Source organism: Argiope bruennichi, chromosome 9, assembly GCF_947563725.1.
Source record: "Argiope bruennichi chromosome 9, qqArgBrue1.1, whole genome shotgun sequence".
NCBI lineage: Eukaryota > Metazoa > Arthropoda > Arachnida > Araneae > Araneidae > Argiope > Argiope bruennichi.
Window position 1 is genome coordinate 58436150 of NC_079159.1, and position 20311 is coordinate 58456460.

General features: G+C 30.6%; 1 protein-coding gene across 4 annotated transcripts in view; it reads left to right on the forward strand.

The window, feature by feature from the left end:
- Positions 1-19892, forward strand: part of LOC129984083 (interferon regulatory factor 4-like) — a 68754-nt gene extending 48862 nt beyond the window's left edge. Inside the window, exons 1-5 of one of the 4 annotated variants that reach the window (XM_056093860.1) lie at positions 21-133; positions 1253-1431; positions 11239-11421; positions 14170-14326; positions 19400-19883. In XM_056093860.1, the coding sequence (XP_055949835.1) occupies positions 1411-1431; positions 11239-11421; positions 14170-14326; positions 19400-19584 (546 nt within the window). In that variant the 5' untranslated portion in view covers positions 21-133; positions 1253-1410 and the 3' untranslated portion in view covers positions 19585-19883. Of the gene's footprint in view, positions 1-20; positions 134-1252; positions 1432-11238; positions 11422-14169; positions 14327-19399 lie in introns of those variants that run through there. The other 3 variants (XM_056093861.1, XM_056093863.1, XM_056093862.1) reach the window with 3 other exon arrangements.
- The last annotated feature ends 419 nt before the right edge of the window (positions 19893-20311 follow it).

Sequence of the window (20311 nt, forward strand, 5' to 3'; positions counted from 1 at the left end):
AAAGAAATGACTTCGATTTTATCGCTAATAGGTGATAAACTACGATGCTTTTATAACAGAGGGATAAAAGCTCACAGTTTGTCTCATCTTTTTCAAAATATTCATAGCAATGAAACAATGAATATTCAACGAGGTCAGTACTTTGCTTTTCTTTAATCTACTTTTTCTTAAAATAATTGGGTGTTGTTGTTTTTTTCGAAGTTTCAATTTACTCTTTTATTTATACTTGTATGTTTTTATTTTTGTCTTTTTTTATTTTTTAAAATTTATTTTTAATTATTATTATTATTATTATTATTTTGTTGATTTTGTAACTAAAAATCAACTTTAAGGGGATGGTAGACTCTATTAGACATTTTTAGGAATGATTCACTTTGCGTTATGAAATTTTTTATACCTATGCATTAAGTAGAATTAAATAAGTCAAATTTTTCTTTAAAAAACTTTTTAAAACTAAATATTATTTTGAAAAATTAAAATATATTTAATTTTTAAAATTTTTAAATATTTCCGACTACGTAATTTTTAATTTTTTCTATTGTTTTTTCCTCATTACCCAATATAAATTTATTTGGAAAAAAACTGTGTATAATTTTGTAATTCCAATTAAATGCAAATTTTTTAGAAATATTTTTATGCACATTTGCTGAATTTTCATAAGATTTTATGTTTTTCGGAATTAAATTTGATTTTTAACTATCTAAAAAAACTCGAAATTTAAAATGCATACCCTACTTTTTTTAATGTTTAACCGAAATATTTATTATCAATTCTGTTTAATTTATTCAAAATTTAAGACACTTGGAACATTTCAAAGATATTTAAATCTAATTACAATATGATTTTGAAGGAAATAATTAAAATGTGCCTTTTTTCTCTAGGCCTTTGAAATATTCACTTTATTGAACAGTATAATACAATTTTAGTTGGATATAAACATATATTTTGGTGAGGAAATGGTAAAAAAAATTTCATGTTTCTGTCCATTTTTTTCTTATTTCAAAGTCCACTTATCCCTAAGTGTTTTAAAACGTTTCTATATAGTTGCAATTATTGTAAGGATGGAAAAAAGAAAAATGTTTTACAATGAATTTCATGATTGTTTACTATTGATAAAAATACCAATACTCCTATTTAAATCTTATATCAATAACCAATACGCTTAATTTCCCGTACATTTTTTAAAATTATTTCTACTTAAACAACTCTATTTTTAGATTTTTTTTTCTAGTTAAAATATTTTATATTTTAGGTGCTGGAATATCGTTAGTTACAGCTTAATATTATAAAAAATTGCTCTGGTGTACATTAACTACACTCAACTTCAGCTCAAGTAGCAACTGCTCGCTCAAGACAATTCATATAACAAAAAAGAAATAATCGTAAACGCATTCTGCAGCTTATATTAATATGTCGAACTTATCGAAACTGGTATGTAAACCAAATTCTACTGCACTTCAAATATTCCTTAGAAAACGAGATATCTCATTGTTTGCGGTGATTATGTTAATTAGGAGATATATTATACATATTGCTTGATGTTATTAATCTTAAATAATTTTAAATGTTTTCTAATATTAGATAGTATATTTATTACAACTAATATATTTTTAATTCTATTTAATCATTTATGCATAAAAATTTTAGTATATAGCAAGCATTTTTTAAACACGAGATATCTCGTCCGTAACAATGGTTGTGTTAATTAAATATTTTTCAAAAATAATTGTTGTTATTAATTTTTAATAATTTAAAAGCTTTTCTAATATAAAATATTATACTTATTGTTATTAGTATAGATTTAGTCCATTAATCAATTACGTGTAAAAATTCGTAATAAAAATGATTTTTATTAATTTTTGCTAAATTACATTAGGAGATGTTTACTAAATTATTGTTAATGAAAAATTAGTTCTTCATTTTAATATAAAGATAAATCAATTTTTAAAAAAACTAGTTTAGGTGATGCAATTTTAGAACATTGTTAACAATATTCAGTAGGACTTCAGTATACCTAACTTGGGGGTTTCTGTAAAAAATATTAGATACATAAAAAATATCCTAATATAAAAATAGTATTCAAAATTTTAATTATTTTCTTACAAAAACAGTTATGCATAATTATTTTTTATGGTTAAAAAAATCAAAGAAATTTATTTTAAAGGTTTACAAGAAAACAATGACTTTTTTTCAATATTATTAATACAATACTTGATTTTTTCCCCCGTTTTCTATCTCTATTTATTCAGCTGAACTTTATATTATTTGCTGAGCTTCTTAATTGAAGTTTTTTCACACTTTAAGACTTCCATTTACTGTTTTCAGTTCAAGAAATCTAAATTAAAACTTAATTTAATCTTGCCTTAAGATATTCGTAGAACAGAAGCTTAAGAATAATATGTGATTTACTTTTGTGTCTTTATTGGCTTTTTGCTAATAATTTCTGGTTTTGCAAGAATTTTGGTTGCAGTAAGAACCATCTAAGCCTATTTTTTTTCTTATTTAACTTATATTTGTTCTTGTGAGCGAAATCATTTATCACATTTTGTTTGCAATATGTATATATAATATTTATATAATTTTTTTTTGTATATAGAAATTTTATTTGATGTACAGATATTATTTTTATATTAAAACACAAAGATCTCTAAAAAAAGTTCGATGTGTAGAAATTTTTTATGTATAGGGACTCAACTATATTTTGCTACTTGTTTAACTTGTTTGACTGAATGAATTGTTGTAAGTTTATAACATTTATGAATTTATAGTGTCAGAAATTCTGCTTAGTTCGGAGTTTTGGAATATGAATTCTAAAATTATATTTTTATTTAAACAGAAAAAGCACTAATTTTACCTTTTCAAAAGTTAGTTGTTTCTACTTACATATTTTGTGGCATTTTTATAAATAAATATGCATTTGACTAAACTCGTTGTAAAATGATAATCACGTTAAAAATAGTAAATAAATCTTCATATAAATAAATTTTAAAATTAATCAGATTAATTAAGATTTGAAAGCATTAAAGTAACAGATAACCAATTTTCTTAAAATTCTCTTGTGTGCAGCTTTCATATAGATTCAAAATTTGATGAAATGTATCAATTAACTGATAATTAAGTTCTAAAAATAGGTAGACAGTGTATTATCCTAGAGAAAACATAAGTTACAAAGTTTCAAAGCTTCCTTAGAAAAGGAAATGAGTGAAAAATATAGTGGGAATCTTTATAAACATGAAATAAATCGAAGAAGTTAATGAAAGACTTTAAAAACAATTTTTAAACACAAAGAAACACTTATTGTACTTTATAATCACGTCAAAGTGATACAAGAGGCATTTGATGCTAATTTATCCATTAGAAATGGGTTGGAAGCATCCTAAGGTATTTTTTTTAAAATAAAGAATTTGGGAACGAAATTTTCCCTATATTTCTCAATTCAGGTTATTGGATGATTTGATGATCTGATCTGTTTCGTCAGTCATTTTAATTCTTTTGATTATTTTGAAGTTAATTGTAGTATATAATTTCTATTAAATAAATGGAATGCAAAATGTAAGATATTTTAAATCTTTATCCCCCCTCCCTTAAGGTGTTTAAAAATATGCTTATAAACATTTACGATTATAATTCAACATCTTGTGTAATTTGTCAATTAATTAACAGCAACAGATTCATTGATTTTGATGCAGATTTTGAGTTAGAATGTTCGCATATTAAATTGGTTCGAAGATAAATTCTTTTTAAAGCCTAAATACAATTAATTTAGTTATATTAACGTTCTGTCTTAATGAAATAATAGGTCTAATTTAAGACATGCCTCATAATTTTAAACAGCGGTCAGATGGCGTGGGCGGTGACTGGCTGACGGTCTTCACGCCAGATCAGTTTAGCGTGCACGAAACCCACTTACCGGTCGGTCTGTACTTTCAAAAGCATGTGAACGTGATAACTCAGAAATGCAGGGACTTAAATATGTCAAAATTTGGTATGTGATTTTATAACTACAATTTTAGTCCTATCTCAAATTTTCGTCTCAACTGAATGAAAAACACTTGTTCAAAACACAAATTTAATCTTCCGATACTATTAACTTCGTTCAATGAGTAATCGCTGAAAATCACATTATAACTTCAATTAAAATGCTAAGTTCACTCTAAAGATCAATATTTTGCCTCTACGGTTCACTAATGCCATGCAAAGCATTCGCAGCCTTACTCAAGGTCCAAAATTTTATACGGAATAATAAGGGAGATAATAGATAATTAGAGAGTATACGAGAAATTTTTGGATAGACAACTCCCGCTAGTTAAGAAATAAATTTGCGCTTTTAAAATAAAATCATACACTTTATTTTACTTTGAAATAATTATCATAATATAAACACGAAGAACAAATTATACAATGAAATTTAAAATCTATTCAAATCATAATATATACGTTATTTCTATTCTGATTAACTGAGAACGGATTTAATATTAGAGTACATTCGACTTCAAATAAAAGAAAAATGATATAAAAAAATCTCCTTTTTTTTCGATGACACAAATTCTAATTAAATGTGAAAAATTATAAAAATATAACCAATATCTATAATTTATGACTCATTCTTATTAATATATTTAAATAAATTAAACTCTGTTTATTGGCAACAATGTTATTACAAGTTGATTTTTTATAGATAATAGGATTTCAAGTAAAAAAAATGGAGTCGCAAGCTGGCTACTGTTTTTAAAATATCTTTATTTCAGATTTCAATATTTATCATAATACTCTTAAGTAAAACTACTACATTGTATCTATTAAAAGCTGTCTAATCTGTAATCTGATTAATTATCATTTAAATCAACAAGATATCACAAATTCATTTCTTCATAAGTTTGTTCATTATTATCTTCGACACTTGATTATCCAAAAGGTAGAAATATTTATCTATGTAAATTGATTAAATGTGAATTTTCTGACATTTTTATAGATATTTCGTTGTTAAAATTCTTCACTAAGTGTATCATTACAAATGCAGGCTGAATTAAAAATAAAAAGTATGGAACATAATAAAAAAGAATACGATAATTTGAAATTAAAATTTATCTATTATAAAATAAATTTAATATTTAGAAAAAAAACACTGTAACTTTTGGAAAGACATTTTAGAGACAAGCATTTAGACAATCTGTAAAACGTACAATTATAAATATATCTTTCTTCGTGATTTCGAGACATATTGTGAATTTCAAATATTTTTAGTGTCTTTTTAACTAACTTTTATATTTTAGAACATGCTTCTATTGCATCTCTGCAAATAATGAAGGTGAATGTGTGTTTTTTGAAACTTATAAAGCAGACAATTAGACTTTTTCTTTTTTTAATTTCTTAGAGTCCTGTTACTTTTATTCAGCGCACCTGCGTTTCAGTAATCAGAAACGGAATTATTTTTCTGATTATTTCGCTGACTTTTCAAAAGTTCTAAATTCGTTTAAAATTTAAAAAAAAAAAAGGAAAAGAAAATGAAAAATAATGCACTTTACTACGAAGACCTAAAATGGATCATAAATAAAATTAATGTAGCAAACAAAATGAATTTATTGCCAAAAGTTATGTAAAACATCGCAAATTTTGACATATTCGCCCCAGAAAATTCAGATATTCGTCATGTCGGTGGACGAGGTTTCCGATTTTCTCTTCGAAGAATGTTAACACTTGTGATTATAGATGGGTTTTAATGTTTCTTTAAGGCTTCTTTTTGTGGTTCTGAAAGAACTCCTTACCAGTTCTTCAGTTCAAAGGATAGTGAAATCACTCGACTCTAAGTCGGGTTCTCACTGAAAAAGAACGGGAACGCAAGTCTGCCGCAACAGAAGATCTGGTTCAACGAATGCATCAAGTGGTTCGAAAGAAATGGAGGATGCTAAAACCCTAAGTTCATTTAGTTTAGTTATATTAACGTCCCGTTTGAAAGCAACACTATGGTTATTTTAGGAAATGCCTCGTAATTTTGAATCGCGGTCGTATGGCGAAGACGACACCTAAGGTGGCACCCCCTCTCCAAACTTCCACACTGCACCAGCGAGAGGACGTTTGGCCCCGACGCTTATACGACGGTTTTTCAGTGGAATCGGGTCTCGAATCTGAAACCCTCTAGTTCCAAAGCCGCTGAAATCCCGGCAATGAGCCGGGTAAAATAGAGTGTAGAAAGGGTGAATGTTTAGACATTTATATATACTTGCCTTAAAAGAAAATTCAAAGAATTTCCATATTAATGAAAAGTTTCAAAGGAAGGTTGCAACCCATCTCTCATCACTGGAGACGAAGTTCTTCGGAGAAGAAATAGGATATTAGATTCGGAGAAGAATAGGATATTCGGAGAAGAAATAGGATATAGGATTTATTTTGTACTTTTGTATTTTTTTATAGTCCATCGAAAACTGAAAAAAAATATTAGTGTATCTAACTGATGACAAATTAGTATATTCAAACTGATGACAAATGAAATAACTTTAATTATTGGGCAGCGAACATAGGTAAAAAAATAAACACTGTGTAACTTATTTATTTCAAATGTATAAAATATTTTCAATACAAAATTATTATCCTATTCAAAGTGTTATTATTCAAACACGAAGAACAACTTTAAAAAACAATTTAAATAAAAAGCGCCCTTCTATCAGTAATTAAGTTTTGACAGCTGAAAGCTTTTTTGAAGATAAGTAAATAACTTCCATTTTCATTAACACTTTTGATACTACAAAACTGAAACAAATATTCAAAAATACTCACCTAAATCTTAATCGAATCTCGAAAAGAATTTTGCATACTCTCTTGTTTTAATCAAGAAATCTAAAACTATGGTAAAACTTATTCAATATGGAGCTAATTTGTATAAATTCTTTTAAACATTTCTAACCAATTGTAACTACCTGTACGTAAATGGAAAATCAATATGTCAACAAACAGACAGTAAGAACTGGTTTTAACTTTTGCAAACAGGACAGATATCAAAAGGGTAAAGACCTTTTCAATAATTTATCAACGTTCTTTAACTGTAAAAAAAAAAAATATGCAAATGAATACAGTTTGAAAGAATTTAGAGTACGTTTGACGTTGTTCTTATCGTATGCACTTATCTTTGTGTCTTCTACACGTGGATATTTTTCAAAAATATGGGACAAACGAATAAAAAAAATGTTAATCTTTTAAATTATTCTTTTTTATTCGTTTTTATGTTTACTACAATCTAAATTCCCTCTCGATTTTTGAGATATAACACATTTATCATCACATTAGGAATGGAGTCAATTCTTTGCAGTCGTATGACGTACAAACTGCGAATGCTTTTTAACATTTAATCACATGTAGTCTTACATTTATTGTGAGATCAACTTCTTTTTTCATCATGCATTCCAAGATTTAGTCTTTAGCTTCGGATTCGATGTGTATCATGTGACCATGAATTGTCTTAATTTTTCTTCACATAATAATTATGAAGTATGCTGATATGGTGATTAACTTAGCAATACATTACCAATCTTGAGTTTAATGTTTGTAATAATAAGTTAAAATAAAGAAAGAAGCAATGTACGATTGAATATTAAATGATATGTTAAACTACGTTTATCAAGAATTCCCATTTTTCTCGTGTGCGTCTCAAAATTCCGAAAACGTGATAATATTTCATGGAGTTTGTTTCCTTTTAACATTTAGGCTGTTATTAAACATGTGATAAACTTTGTTAGCATCTAATTTTGATGTTTCATATTCATGCCGGCTCGTTTCTCATTATTTGCTAGGTTTTTGTTTAAATACAGTGTCAGCAGTTTGGAGGGGATAAAGGTGATTTGAACCTTTAGTCCGGAATAGCATAGGATGATAGTATTTTAGATTAGATTCGTCTGACTTTTTCATTTTTAAAATTTATTCTTAATTATAAAGCAACAATAAATTACACTTAAAATCTTAATTTAATTTCATTGCAACACATATAGTTAAAATAATAAAAAGTACTTCTAGTACTTTAAGTAAAAATATAAATAAAGCAAAAATATCTTTCTAAAGACAAATGTAAGCAATTAAAATTTATATAATAGGAAAGTTCCCTTTTTTTTTTCAATTGAAAGATGCAAAAAGGGTTTTTGTGCTATAATTTCTCACTGAAATTTTTAAGGGAAGAGCGTTAAACTTTAATTTCACTTTTTAGCTAAAAATATTATTACAGTTTTGAAAAACCAAGCGTCTGTTCTGTAGTGTGTTTGAATGACTTTCCTATCATGAATGTTGCATCATACAATTTAGTGATAGCATCCACCCTATAAACATTATCATGAGAATATACTTCATGTAATTACTACGTGAAAAGTTTTGCTTTTTTTGTTGTTGTTGTTGTTGAATGCAGTGGCTATAATTATCCGAAAAATAGGAAGTAATGGAAGCGATCGTGCTTTTTATTGTTAACTGTCATAAATTCCAAAAACATAAATTCCGTTTCCTTTCATATTCAATCATCGCTGCATTTCCTTTATTTGTTGCTGTTACTTATGACACTTTAAAAACTCGCTGACAGCGATTTAAGCCGAATGAGCGTCTCTAGTGCTTTCAGTAGCGCCAATTAGGGCCAAGAGTACGCCTTAGCTACTTTATGCATCACGTTCGCTTGCACAACCCCTTTTTACAGGGAGGCACATTCACGCATTCACAGATAGAGCACAGAAGAAGAACAACCAGTCCCAAACCGGGATTCGAACCCGGAACCCCCGGGAAGACGCGCGACCCCTATGCCAGGAAGTCGGCCCTTTATTTGTAAGAGATTTTTGTCTGATGAATGTTTAGAATCATGGAATACAAACAATATCCCGACCTAGCCAGAAGCCATGTGGAGAACTTGATCGGGACACCGAAGAGCAATCCCGCCTATCACGGAGGAACAAACGATACTAGATGATATTAGACTTTTGCAAACAACAAAGAATCTTCTAGAGGGTACGCATATTGGTCCACACAAAAAAAGAAGAGAGAAAAAAAATGTTACATTTTACATTACATATTAAATTGTGGAACATTAAAAATACATGAAATACATTGAACGTGCGTTAACTTTTTACATTAGAAGAGAACACGAGCTTTAACAAAATGTGCTTAGCAGAAGATTTAATGGTAGAATCATGGTATGGAATTTCACATTCATGTTTACTTAAAATTTAAGAAATAATAACTTTAAGGAAATATTTTATCTATATATAATACGTCGTACTAATGGAATTTTTAATGGAATTATAAGTTTTTCTCCCTGATATTGTTTTTATAAATTATCCGGAATATCATGATGATTTGGTGGTATAGTTTCATTTTCAGGATATCAGAATCGAAATTTTATTCTACTAAAGTTCTACTTTGTAATTAGGACTTTAAATCTGCTTTCAATGATAATTTTTTTTTGTTAGTGTTGCATAGAAATTTGGAGAAGGAGCCGAATCAATTCTACTCTTGTTATCTGACCATGGCTCTAAATCTTGACATGTGTCGCGAAATAGATCTGGAATTGATTCAAAAATGGAACGTTAATATAACTAAACTTAATTAACCGAACTTTTTCCAAAATTATTTGGAATATGTTGTCCATTGCGCTTCATTCATTAAAGGTCCATAAGATGTTAATATAAAATCATATTGATTCTTAATACCTAATTATTCAAAAAATAAGTTATTTTCTTCCAATGAACAATTATTAATTTGACATCCACCTTACTATCATTTGTCCTAGGACGTAGCGAGAGTAGGTGATACCGGATGTACAAGTAGAATTTTTGAGGGGAGGCAAATCTTTTATCACTTGTCGAAGAGAAAGAGTAAATGGTGATTGGTTTGGTTTAGTAAGGGTAAATGGCTCCTGGAGCATGGTATTGCTTTTTTTCCCCTTGTCATTATTTGACTGTAAAAATCTGGTATGATTGAGTCACCTGTCTTTTGCACCTCCCTATACTGTTGGCAGGAGAAACTGCACCCTTTCTGTCACCCTCGTGAAGTGATTATAGGTTTCTTTTTAAAAACCAAAGGGATTCTTCTCCCCAAAACTTTCTCGCACACTATCTAATAAATTTTTCATGCCAGTCATGCCTTACATGTCATTCATTGGCATAGAATAGTTACGAAATGTTAACTTTTGGCGCGAATTAAGCATTTCCATTAAATCTGTCGTATAATCGTTGGTGAGATATCTGGTGATTAATCCCTGGCATGCAGATAATAGCGTCCGACAATCGACTCTGTGTTTTAGACGCGACTTTTCCAAATTGATCGAAAGAAAAAATTGTTAAAAAGCTACACTTGTAGACAAAAAATCCCATTCCGAATTTGATATATTTAAGTCATTGCGTTTTTAAATTATCTCGCTTATATGTTCTGAAAGTACAGACTGACAGACATGCAACACATACTTGAATTTGGCTCAAAATTTGGCAGGTGTCTACCTATAGATATTAAATCTGTGTACCGAATCTTATCTATCTAGATCTCTTCATTTTTTTTTAGTTATTGTATTAACTTATATTTTAACATTCGGACAAAAGGACCTCCTCTGGGCAGATTTAACTCAAAATTTGATAGGGATCTACAAATTTTGGGTAAAGACCGTATACCAAATTTCAACCGTCTAGCTCAAATTGTTTTTGAATTATCTTTGTCACAGACAGACAGACGGACATTTTCCAAAAATGTGTTTTCTCAGAAGGTCTAAAATGTGCAGATTCATCAAAATCCCGAGTTCGAATTTTTTGACAATTACTGTACTTTCTCTATACTACGTATACGAGAGGCCATATATCTGACTTTCCGACCCTCCCGAAGGCACACGGATTTAGACCATAAAATAGAATAACCAGACCTCCGCAACAGCAACACTGGCGGGAGCTGCATCTCATCCTCATTTCGAGGTGCCCCCCGGGGGGGCTCTACGTATACGAGAAAGTAAGAAACTACACCTAAAGGCTTATCTGTTTGGGCCAATTTCAGTTTTGAAGCTACTTTATAAATTACAATTTTTGTTATTTGCAATTTTGTCTTAAGTATTATTTCATACGCAATAAGATCTTTTGAGATTTTTAATGACCCATTGAATTTAAAGAGAACGGAACCCGTGATTTGGGATTTGAAGATCATTACAAAAATTCTATTACCACTCATAAGCAACTGTATTTGGTGAATTTTTTGCAATTTCTTAATCTCTGCCCAATACAGCTTTTCATTTTACAGGAAATGACTGAGCCCCACCAACAGCGGACTAGACTTTTACAAGACTTTTTGATACCTAACTTAGATAATGGAACATTCCGAGAAAAACTCTTTTGGGTGAATAGAGAAAAAGGAATTTTCCGGATCTCGTGGAAGCATCAGTCAAGTAGTCGGTTCCGAAGTGAAGATACTGAAGTTTATAAGGTGAGTTTAATTTGTATGAATGAAAAACAATAAGAATACATTTTTCAGCTGTGTTCTATGTCTTCTCTCAGTTTCACTGTTATTTTTATACTCTTTTATTTAACTTGACTTATTTCATGTTCCTACAAATGCAATTTTGTAATGGATATTTCATTCTCGTTTTGGTGTATTAGTGTTGCACTCCAACACATAAAAAAATGAGTGAGAATCAGACATTTCTTATCTTAACATGTGCTTTATATATAACTAGCCGCCTTTGGCGACCAGCCGGTTCGTCAATCTTAATGCTCGTTAAAATTTTAATAATTAACTATTTTATGTAATTCCTACTTTAATAACTTCTTCATTAAAATATTTTAAAACTTCAAATTTCAATTCACTCAGAATATTATAAAGGGCTTCAGTTATAACGTAATCTGTATCTCTCCAATTTTCTGTTAGCTCCCGTAGAATTTAAGCTTTAAATTAAAGTGGAAATGTTTAATCTGCAATTAACATAATAATATTTTTTACTGAAACAAAGCATTTTTTTTTTTTTTTTTTTTTTGTCATATGATTACTGAAAACAGAGTCACTGAGCATTTAAACCTTATGGGCACTAAAGAATATCGTTCTTAATTTATGTAATATCTCAAGGATTTGTCAACAAAATTTTTTCAGATTCATCTTGAGCAGGTATATTAATTAACACTGTTCAATTTTAAATGCATCAAACACTAAGAAAATAAACAGAATCGTTTAAAATATTCGGTCGACAACAGGTTAAAAAAATTACTTAAAAAACGATGAACTTAAACTAACATAGATAAAATTTAATTACAAAAGCATACAACTAACTTAAATATAATTTAAATCGAGTCCACTTCCGTTGAAATGTAAACAATCAGAATACAATGTGCATGCGTGAATTTTCAACGCCAGTTACGGTAACGCAAATGCATGAATTTTTCTACGCCAGTTGGGGTAACGCTATGTAGATAAGAAATTTTTAATTTCCTTTAATCTGTTTTATTTTAATCCAAAAGTACTTCAGAAGGAATCTGAAAGATCGATTAATTAACAACGTTTAATTTTAAATGCATCAAACATTAAGAAAATAAACAGAATCGTTTGAAATAATCGGCCGAAAAATGTTAGCCTTAGCCTCATTGCTGTTGGAAAAAAAAAACTGAAGCCTTATTCATTTGGCGGGAAAGTTAGTTTTTAATTAATAATTCAAATTCTAATTAAAATTTCAAAAAAGGGACCCCAGGTGCCCATTCCCGACCTCCAAGGTATACATGTACCAAATTTGGTAGCTGTAGGTCAAATGGTCTTTTCTGTAGAGCGCCAACACACATACACACACATACACACACACACACACACACACACACACACACACACACACACACACACACACACACATTGAGCTTTATATATAAGTACTAGCCGCCTTTGGCTACCAGCCGGTTCGCCAATCTTAATGTTCGTTAACATCTTAATAATTAAATATTTTATGCAATTCCTACTTTAATAACTTCATCATCAAAATATTTTAAAACTTCAAATTTTGATAGTTACATAATTTACTCATAATATTATAAAGCCCTTCATTCATAACTTAATATGTATCTCTCTAAGTTTCTGTTAGCTCCCGTAGAATTTATGCTTTAAATTAAAGTGGAAAGGATGAATCTGCAATTAATATAATAATATTTTTTACTGAAACAAAGCATTTTTTTATAATATGATTACTGAAAACAGAGTCACTGAGCGTTTAAACTTTATGGGCACTAAAGAATATATATCTTAATTTATGTAGTATCTCAAGAGTTGGTTAACAAAATTTTCTCAGATTCATCATGAACAGATCAATTAATTAACAATGTTTAAATTTAAATGCATCAAACACTAAGAAAATAAAATGAATCGTTTTAAATAATCGGTCGAAAACAGGTTTAAAAACACTTCTTAAAAAATGATGTACTTAAAACTATAAGCATGAACAAAAAATATATAACTAACATAAATACAATTTAATTACAAAAGCATACAAGTAACCTAAAAATAGTTTAAATCAAGAATCATCCGTTGATAATATTGTCAACAATCAGAACACAATGCACATGCTTGAATTTTCAACGCCAGTTACGGTAATGGAAATGCGTGAGATTTTCTACGCCAGTTGGGGTAACGCTATGCAGATTAGACATTTTTAATTTCCTTTATTCTGTTTTATTTTAATTCATAAGTACTTCAGAATGAATCTGAAAGACCGATTAATTAACAATGTTTAGTTTTAAATGCATCAAACATTAAGAAAATAAACAGAATCGTTTGAAATAATCAGCCGAAAAATCTTAAGCCTAGCCTCATTACTGTTGGGAAAAAAAACTGAAGCCTTACTCATTTGGCGGTGGGGAAAATAAAGATTTTTTTGGCGGGAAAGTTAGTTTTTAATTAATAAATTTGCAATAAAATAATATTGCGGCTATAAATTGAGATGTAAGCCATCCTATCTTTTAAGTTAGATCAAACTGCACACGGCGTGCAAATTTGATTAAAATCGGTTAAGTAGTTTAGTAGTCCATCGCGGACAAACAACGTGACACGTAATTTATATATATTAAGATAGATGACCATTTTTATTGCTATTTTTCAACTAGCAATGATGAATAGATATTTATTATTTCTATAGAATATTAAGTTGTAGAATTCACAAGTGCAGAAATATTTTCTTTACTGTATTATTATTTCTTTTTCTAGCAATGGGCCATTGTGAAAAGATTGTGGAATCCCTATCACAGAAAAGCTCATACAATGGCGAAGCAACGGCTCAGGGCTGCGTTGCTTAAGCTGAAGCACGTCCGCTGTACATATAAAGACAGCGAATATAGAGAATATCAAATAGATATCTCGCCAGGTAGTCAAAGCAATTTTCTTTTTCAAATAATTTCATTAGATTTTTGCTTATCATAGAAACAAAAATCTAATGCAGTTTGCAATTGATCACAATCGGGATATTCGAATTGCCATAGTAAATTGGAAATTTCATCAGATTTGTAATACATTTTTAATTTTAAAAAAAAATGTTTAGGAATTTTCGATTTTATGAAATTCAAAGTGGTTTATTTTTCTCACCTATTTTGATAGAGGCTCATTTTATTATAATTTATCTTTTACTCTCTAAAATCTTGATAAAGAACTCATTTTCTTCGTTTATGCGCATTCACAAAAGCATGCTTTAAATTTCTTTTCTTCCCAGGTTTTTAAATGTGTAACAAACATATTTCATAATTTAATTCTGTGAGTGTTACGGAATATTGTAGCCCTTTTTATCAAATTTTACGCCTCTCTATTGAATCAAAATTAAAGGAAATTAAACTATAGTATCCTGCCCAATGCGGCGGAAGAACTGGCAGGATAACAAAAAAGCCGGATAGGCCGGAATTCTATGAATTCATTTCTTTACCCACTAATACCAAAAGGACAAAGTTTTTATACCAAAACTCACTGTTATAATACGTATTTTCTCATTTCTTATTGAGTACTAAGCCATCCATTTATCTCAATGTGAACGCAGCCGCGGCACGGTGAATCATAGAAGCAGTTGCCGGTAACGTGTCGAGTTAAAACAGAAGGCTCTGTACTGGTAGTTTATATATGTTTAGATATTACACTGCACGTTTCAAGAATTTATTAGAGAAAAAGTTAATTAAGGGATATAAACTGTTGACATTTTAAAATAAATTCCATAATGCCCAACTTAAATGTAAGAAACACAAACAAAATTTTAACTTAAATCGTTTATAAAGTTCTTAAGAAAATTGCCTCAAACTGATTTTTTTCCCACTGATAAATGATTAAACAGATATGAAAAGGTGATCCTAAGATAAGAGTCAAAATTTACATCTTTTAGGTTTCGGAAAAGTCCTTAATAGATGACTTAATAGACGCTTTGCCTTCCTCATTTAATTACGATAAAAGAAAACTAGGCCGGATAGTTGCGAACCGGATACTCGGGAGTGTACTGTATTATTGAATCCTTGAAATCTGAAAATATTGTATTATTATCGGGATTCTACAAATGTATAACCTTCTGATCTTTAGTACAAAAAGTCGGAGAATGAAAAGTCAGTTAAAAAATTTTACCTTCACAAATGTGAAATATGTCAAGTTAAAGAATTTGCTAAAAACATTCTTAAAAAAGCCTATTTTTATCATCAGTTTACTAAAAAGTAGAATTTATTTTCATTTTCATTATTATATTCTTTTTTTTTATAATGCTATAATATATTATCAATAAATTTGTGATTCAATAATATATATTATGGAATACTAAGTTCGACTTTTTTAAAAATTCACTACTAAATGGCTCTCTTTGCATGGAATCAAAATTTAGGTAAATTAATTTATTAACTGATGATTCCTGAAAATATGATAATAATTTATTTTTACCAATACACGCCACTATACAAAATTTCATAATTCTAGTACAAGGATGTCAAATTCGTTGTAGCTCGCCACTTGTTAACCATATTGAGTATAATTGTGGAACTGTGTACATAGCAGTATGTAAAAAATATGTTAATAAATAAATTAATTAATTTTAAATTATTAATTATATATATTATTATTAAAAACGGACGACAGTATTCGACATTGATCGATTACTGATCTTATAACATCGTTTCACGATTTTCCTTTCCATTAACAGGGAATAATTTAAGAATCGATTACTTCTCCCCCTCGATTTTTTGCATACATATTTAATAAATATCTGACCAAATTCAAAATGAGTATTTTGAATTGCAATTTCAAAAGATGTAGGTTCTGCTGCTTGTATTTCTTTCTCATGTATATGATACCATACTCTTTCCTTGTACAATCCTTTGTAACTAATATCTTTACATAAACACATATTTGTGAATTCTGGAGTCTATTTCCTTAACTAACACTGGGTGAGATGCAGATTATCCACGAGTGAGTCCGTTTCAAGGTATAATCGACAATCAGTGATTATTTTTCTTAAAGTAATTAATAGTGCTAGTAATTATTTTCCATTAAAAAAAGGATATAAAACTTCTACAGATTTTAAATCATTGACATTCATCTGGAATCAATATTTAAATTAATCATTGCGGACAGGTTATCCCACGAAATAGGAAAAAAAGTATATGAAATGAAATGCTCTATTATATACTTATGCAACACACTCCCGAGTATCCGGTTCACAACTATCTGGCTTTCGTACTGTGGTGAATAGCATATAAGCCAGTAACAGCTCTTCTACCCGAACAGCTGTTTTGGTAAAATGGTTTAGTTACTGGACTGCTAACCACAAGGTACCAGGTTCTATCCTGGCGCATCCCATACCGCTTCATTGGTGACCTCGGACAATGAACCTTAAACCTTCGTACAGCTGTTGTGGCGCCATCTACCCGCAACCCAAAGCCGTCAGACACACTTGGCGCATCAGCACACATGCTCGCCATAACACTTGGCGATTTTCAACTGGGTAACGGCCCATTAAAACAACAGCTACTAATAACTACTCAATACATCACCACTCAACAGCCATATCGTTCGTCTCACTTCCGACTCACTGGAGGGAGAGTACTGTGGTGAATTGCATTAGCCAGTAACAGCTCTTCTACCCAAACAGCTGTTTTGGTAAAATGGTTTAGTTACTGGACTGCTAACCGCAAGGTCCCAGGTTCTATCCTGGTGCATCCCATACCGCTTCAGTACTATCCGGTCTAGTTTTCTTTTATAGTAATTAGATGAGGAAAGCAAGGCCTTGCATTAGCAACACTGCCAAAGTATTGGAAACGAGCTTCTGCTTCTATCCTCCTACATGTGGTGTACAAAATACAAGTAGTGATAGGATAAGAGCAGCATTCTGCTCGTTGTTCATTGTTTCGTCAGTGTGGATAGACCTGTTGCCGCGATTCCTGATTATAACTGCGAGTTATAATCAGAATTCGTGAATTGTTCTTGGGGGTATGCTTAATGCTTTTTTAATTGTACCACATGAAGATCTCAAAATGGATGATAAACGAAATAAACGTTGTGACTATAAAAGAGAAATTAGACGCTATACAGTGACTGGACTCTGGTGTAACAGTAAAAAATATAGATTTGGAGTTAGGAGTTGGGAAAAGTACAGTGGGGGATTGAGAAAAAACATCGAGCAGAAAAGACGTTTGTTGCACAAGCTAGTGAAAATGGAATAAAAGTAAAAAAAAAGCATGCTGAAAGGTAAGCATAAAGAATTTGAGGAAGTTTTATTTTTGCGACATGTACACTTAAGAGGAATTGAGAAAATACGTATTAAAACTGTAAATTTTGGAGGGGAAAAAAAACTGTACTGGTGGGGAAAGAAATGAGTTCATAGCATTCCAGCCTATCCGGCTTTTTTGTTATCCGGCCTGCTCTCCCGTCACATTAGGCCAGATACATGGGAGTGTACTGTATATATGTTGCGGCTAAAGCCCGAAATCGGCCAATTCGCGTTTGGCCAATGTTGCTGTAAACTTACCGGCCAATGTCCGATCTTTTCTTGATTTCGGGCTTTGGCCGACCAATTCGCGAAGTGGATTGGGACGATCGGCCAAAGTAGGAAGAAAGAAATCAAGAGTAGATTGTTTTACACACTGTTAAAAATGAAGTACTTAAAAATGAGTATTTCTTTGTACTGTTTTTTTTAAGTACAATTGTTTCAGAAACGAGTTCAAATATAAGTAACACCTCTGAGTTAAAAATAAGCTTGTAATATATAAAAATATGATTTCGTGTTATTCTGTTCTCATATTAAAGCCATAATAGAAATTATTCAATGAAAGTACATGCTGTAACAACGTGATAGCGTGAAGAAGATTAGATTTGAGTTCTTCAAAATGACGAATTATATCTGGAGCAAATGCGTTGCGTATCGTGTATGAATACAAAGTCAAATTGGGTACTCAATTTTTCAACTACCTTTAAGGGTGATCCTTAGACTTTTTCTGCTCCATAGACCTAATATTAAAGATCCCAGTTCACACTGTCTATGAAGGAAAAATAGTTTTATTGCTAAAATTATTTAAAGACATTTCTTTGATGGCGTCATGTGTCAAATTTCACCCACAACATGTCCTTATTTATATTTTATGCATCGAATAACTATTGGCAAGACCTTCTCAGGAACGTGGCACCCTCTTTTCTACCACGTGCACGCGTTCACACCAAAGGCGACAGATCTGCCGCCTTCGCGAAATGGCCAGCCAAAGTAGAATATACAATATTAATTGCAAGTACTTCGGACTTTGGCCAAAACACGAATTGGCTAGCCAATTCGCGAACTGGCAGAACTTCGGACTTTGGCCGTAACATATATAATAGAGCAGGTAACGGTAGAACAGTCTATTCTCATCGACACACAAGAGGAAAGTTTTCTAGAAGTTTTTTTCTCTAATCGCTTTTACTGAGACGTTCTTATAGGGATTTCTTTGACATATGTCGAGTCAGGAAAGGGAATCTTTGGAGCTTTTGGAAGGTATAAAGTGGGCGTTAATGACTTATATCCCTTCTCTTGTAGCGTAAGAATCAGAGCATTTTAGGGCGCGTGTTATCTATGACAATCCAAGATATTTTTTTGTTAAATCACAAATTCACGGAGACTCACTGGAGTTCTTTCGTGACCTAAGACTATCATTAATTCCTGCCGGCTAGTGTGAAAATTCCATTGCCTCAAAACAGGATAATATTTAGTGCATAAAAACAGAATGGAATCATTTCTTCCATATGAAGAGCTGGTCGCGAATTCCATCCTTAGATCTCAACTATTCACCCGAAAATGCCTGAATCAGGGAACTGTCCGACAGGGCGATTAAGGACGAGTCTGGGCTCATAGAGCAAATAAAAGCATGTGAAAATGACTTTTGAAATGATTATTATAATCAAATGATATTCCTGAAAGAATGTGCTTTATAGTATTTCTTTATTTATTATCTAGATGAAGCTTATGCAGCTAATACTTCAAGCAACGATTCCAATGCCCCATGGCTTCACCCTCCAATCAGGCAATCTAGCAGTGAGACGGATGAATCTGATCAGTCTCTGGACTATTCATATGAAGATTATCTCGAGAGCGATGAATTTATAGATCAGTTTTTGAGATCGAACTTAATAAGTTTATAAACTGTTCAGATTGCTAATTTTTCGGACATTTGTATAAACTCATATTTCATTCTAATTTTTTTTTTTTATGGATGTATATATTTTTTTCAGATAATAAAAAAAATCCATGTGTGTGTGTGTTTTGCAAACAACATGCACAATTTGGTAAATTTTACTTCACATAGACAAGATTGAAACATTTCTTTAAAAAAAGCTACAGATAAAGCTGAATTATAGTGTTTTGTAATATTGATTATATAATGTACAGGGTGATTATAAAAAAAAAACTATCCCAGTGTATAAGACCGTAACTATCGTACCGTTCACACAAACGGGATAAAATTTTGGCTCAAGGTATTTTGAGGTATACATTCAAGAATTACATGAAAAACAGCAGTTACATTCTAATAGTTACGGTTACAGTGGCAATATTTAAAAATGTTCAAATAGCAACAGCAACTTTTTTTTTTTACTGGAACGTGTTCTCCATTGCAAAAATCAATAAATGGCATTGGAACGGTATTTATTGATACCAATGAAAAACGATGATGTGCTTAACAGAGATGTGAAGTTCGGCGGATTCCTTTCAGCACGGCACGTGTTTTGGTTCTAGGCACCATCTGCCGCATGCAAATGTCATCATATTGAAGTATGTCAAGCAGAAAATTTGAGAAACACAATAAAATGGGGTTTTTTTTCAGTTGTTTTCTCTAATGTTATTGGTTATTTTCTTTTTTCTTCTTAGTCT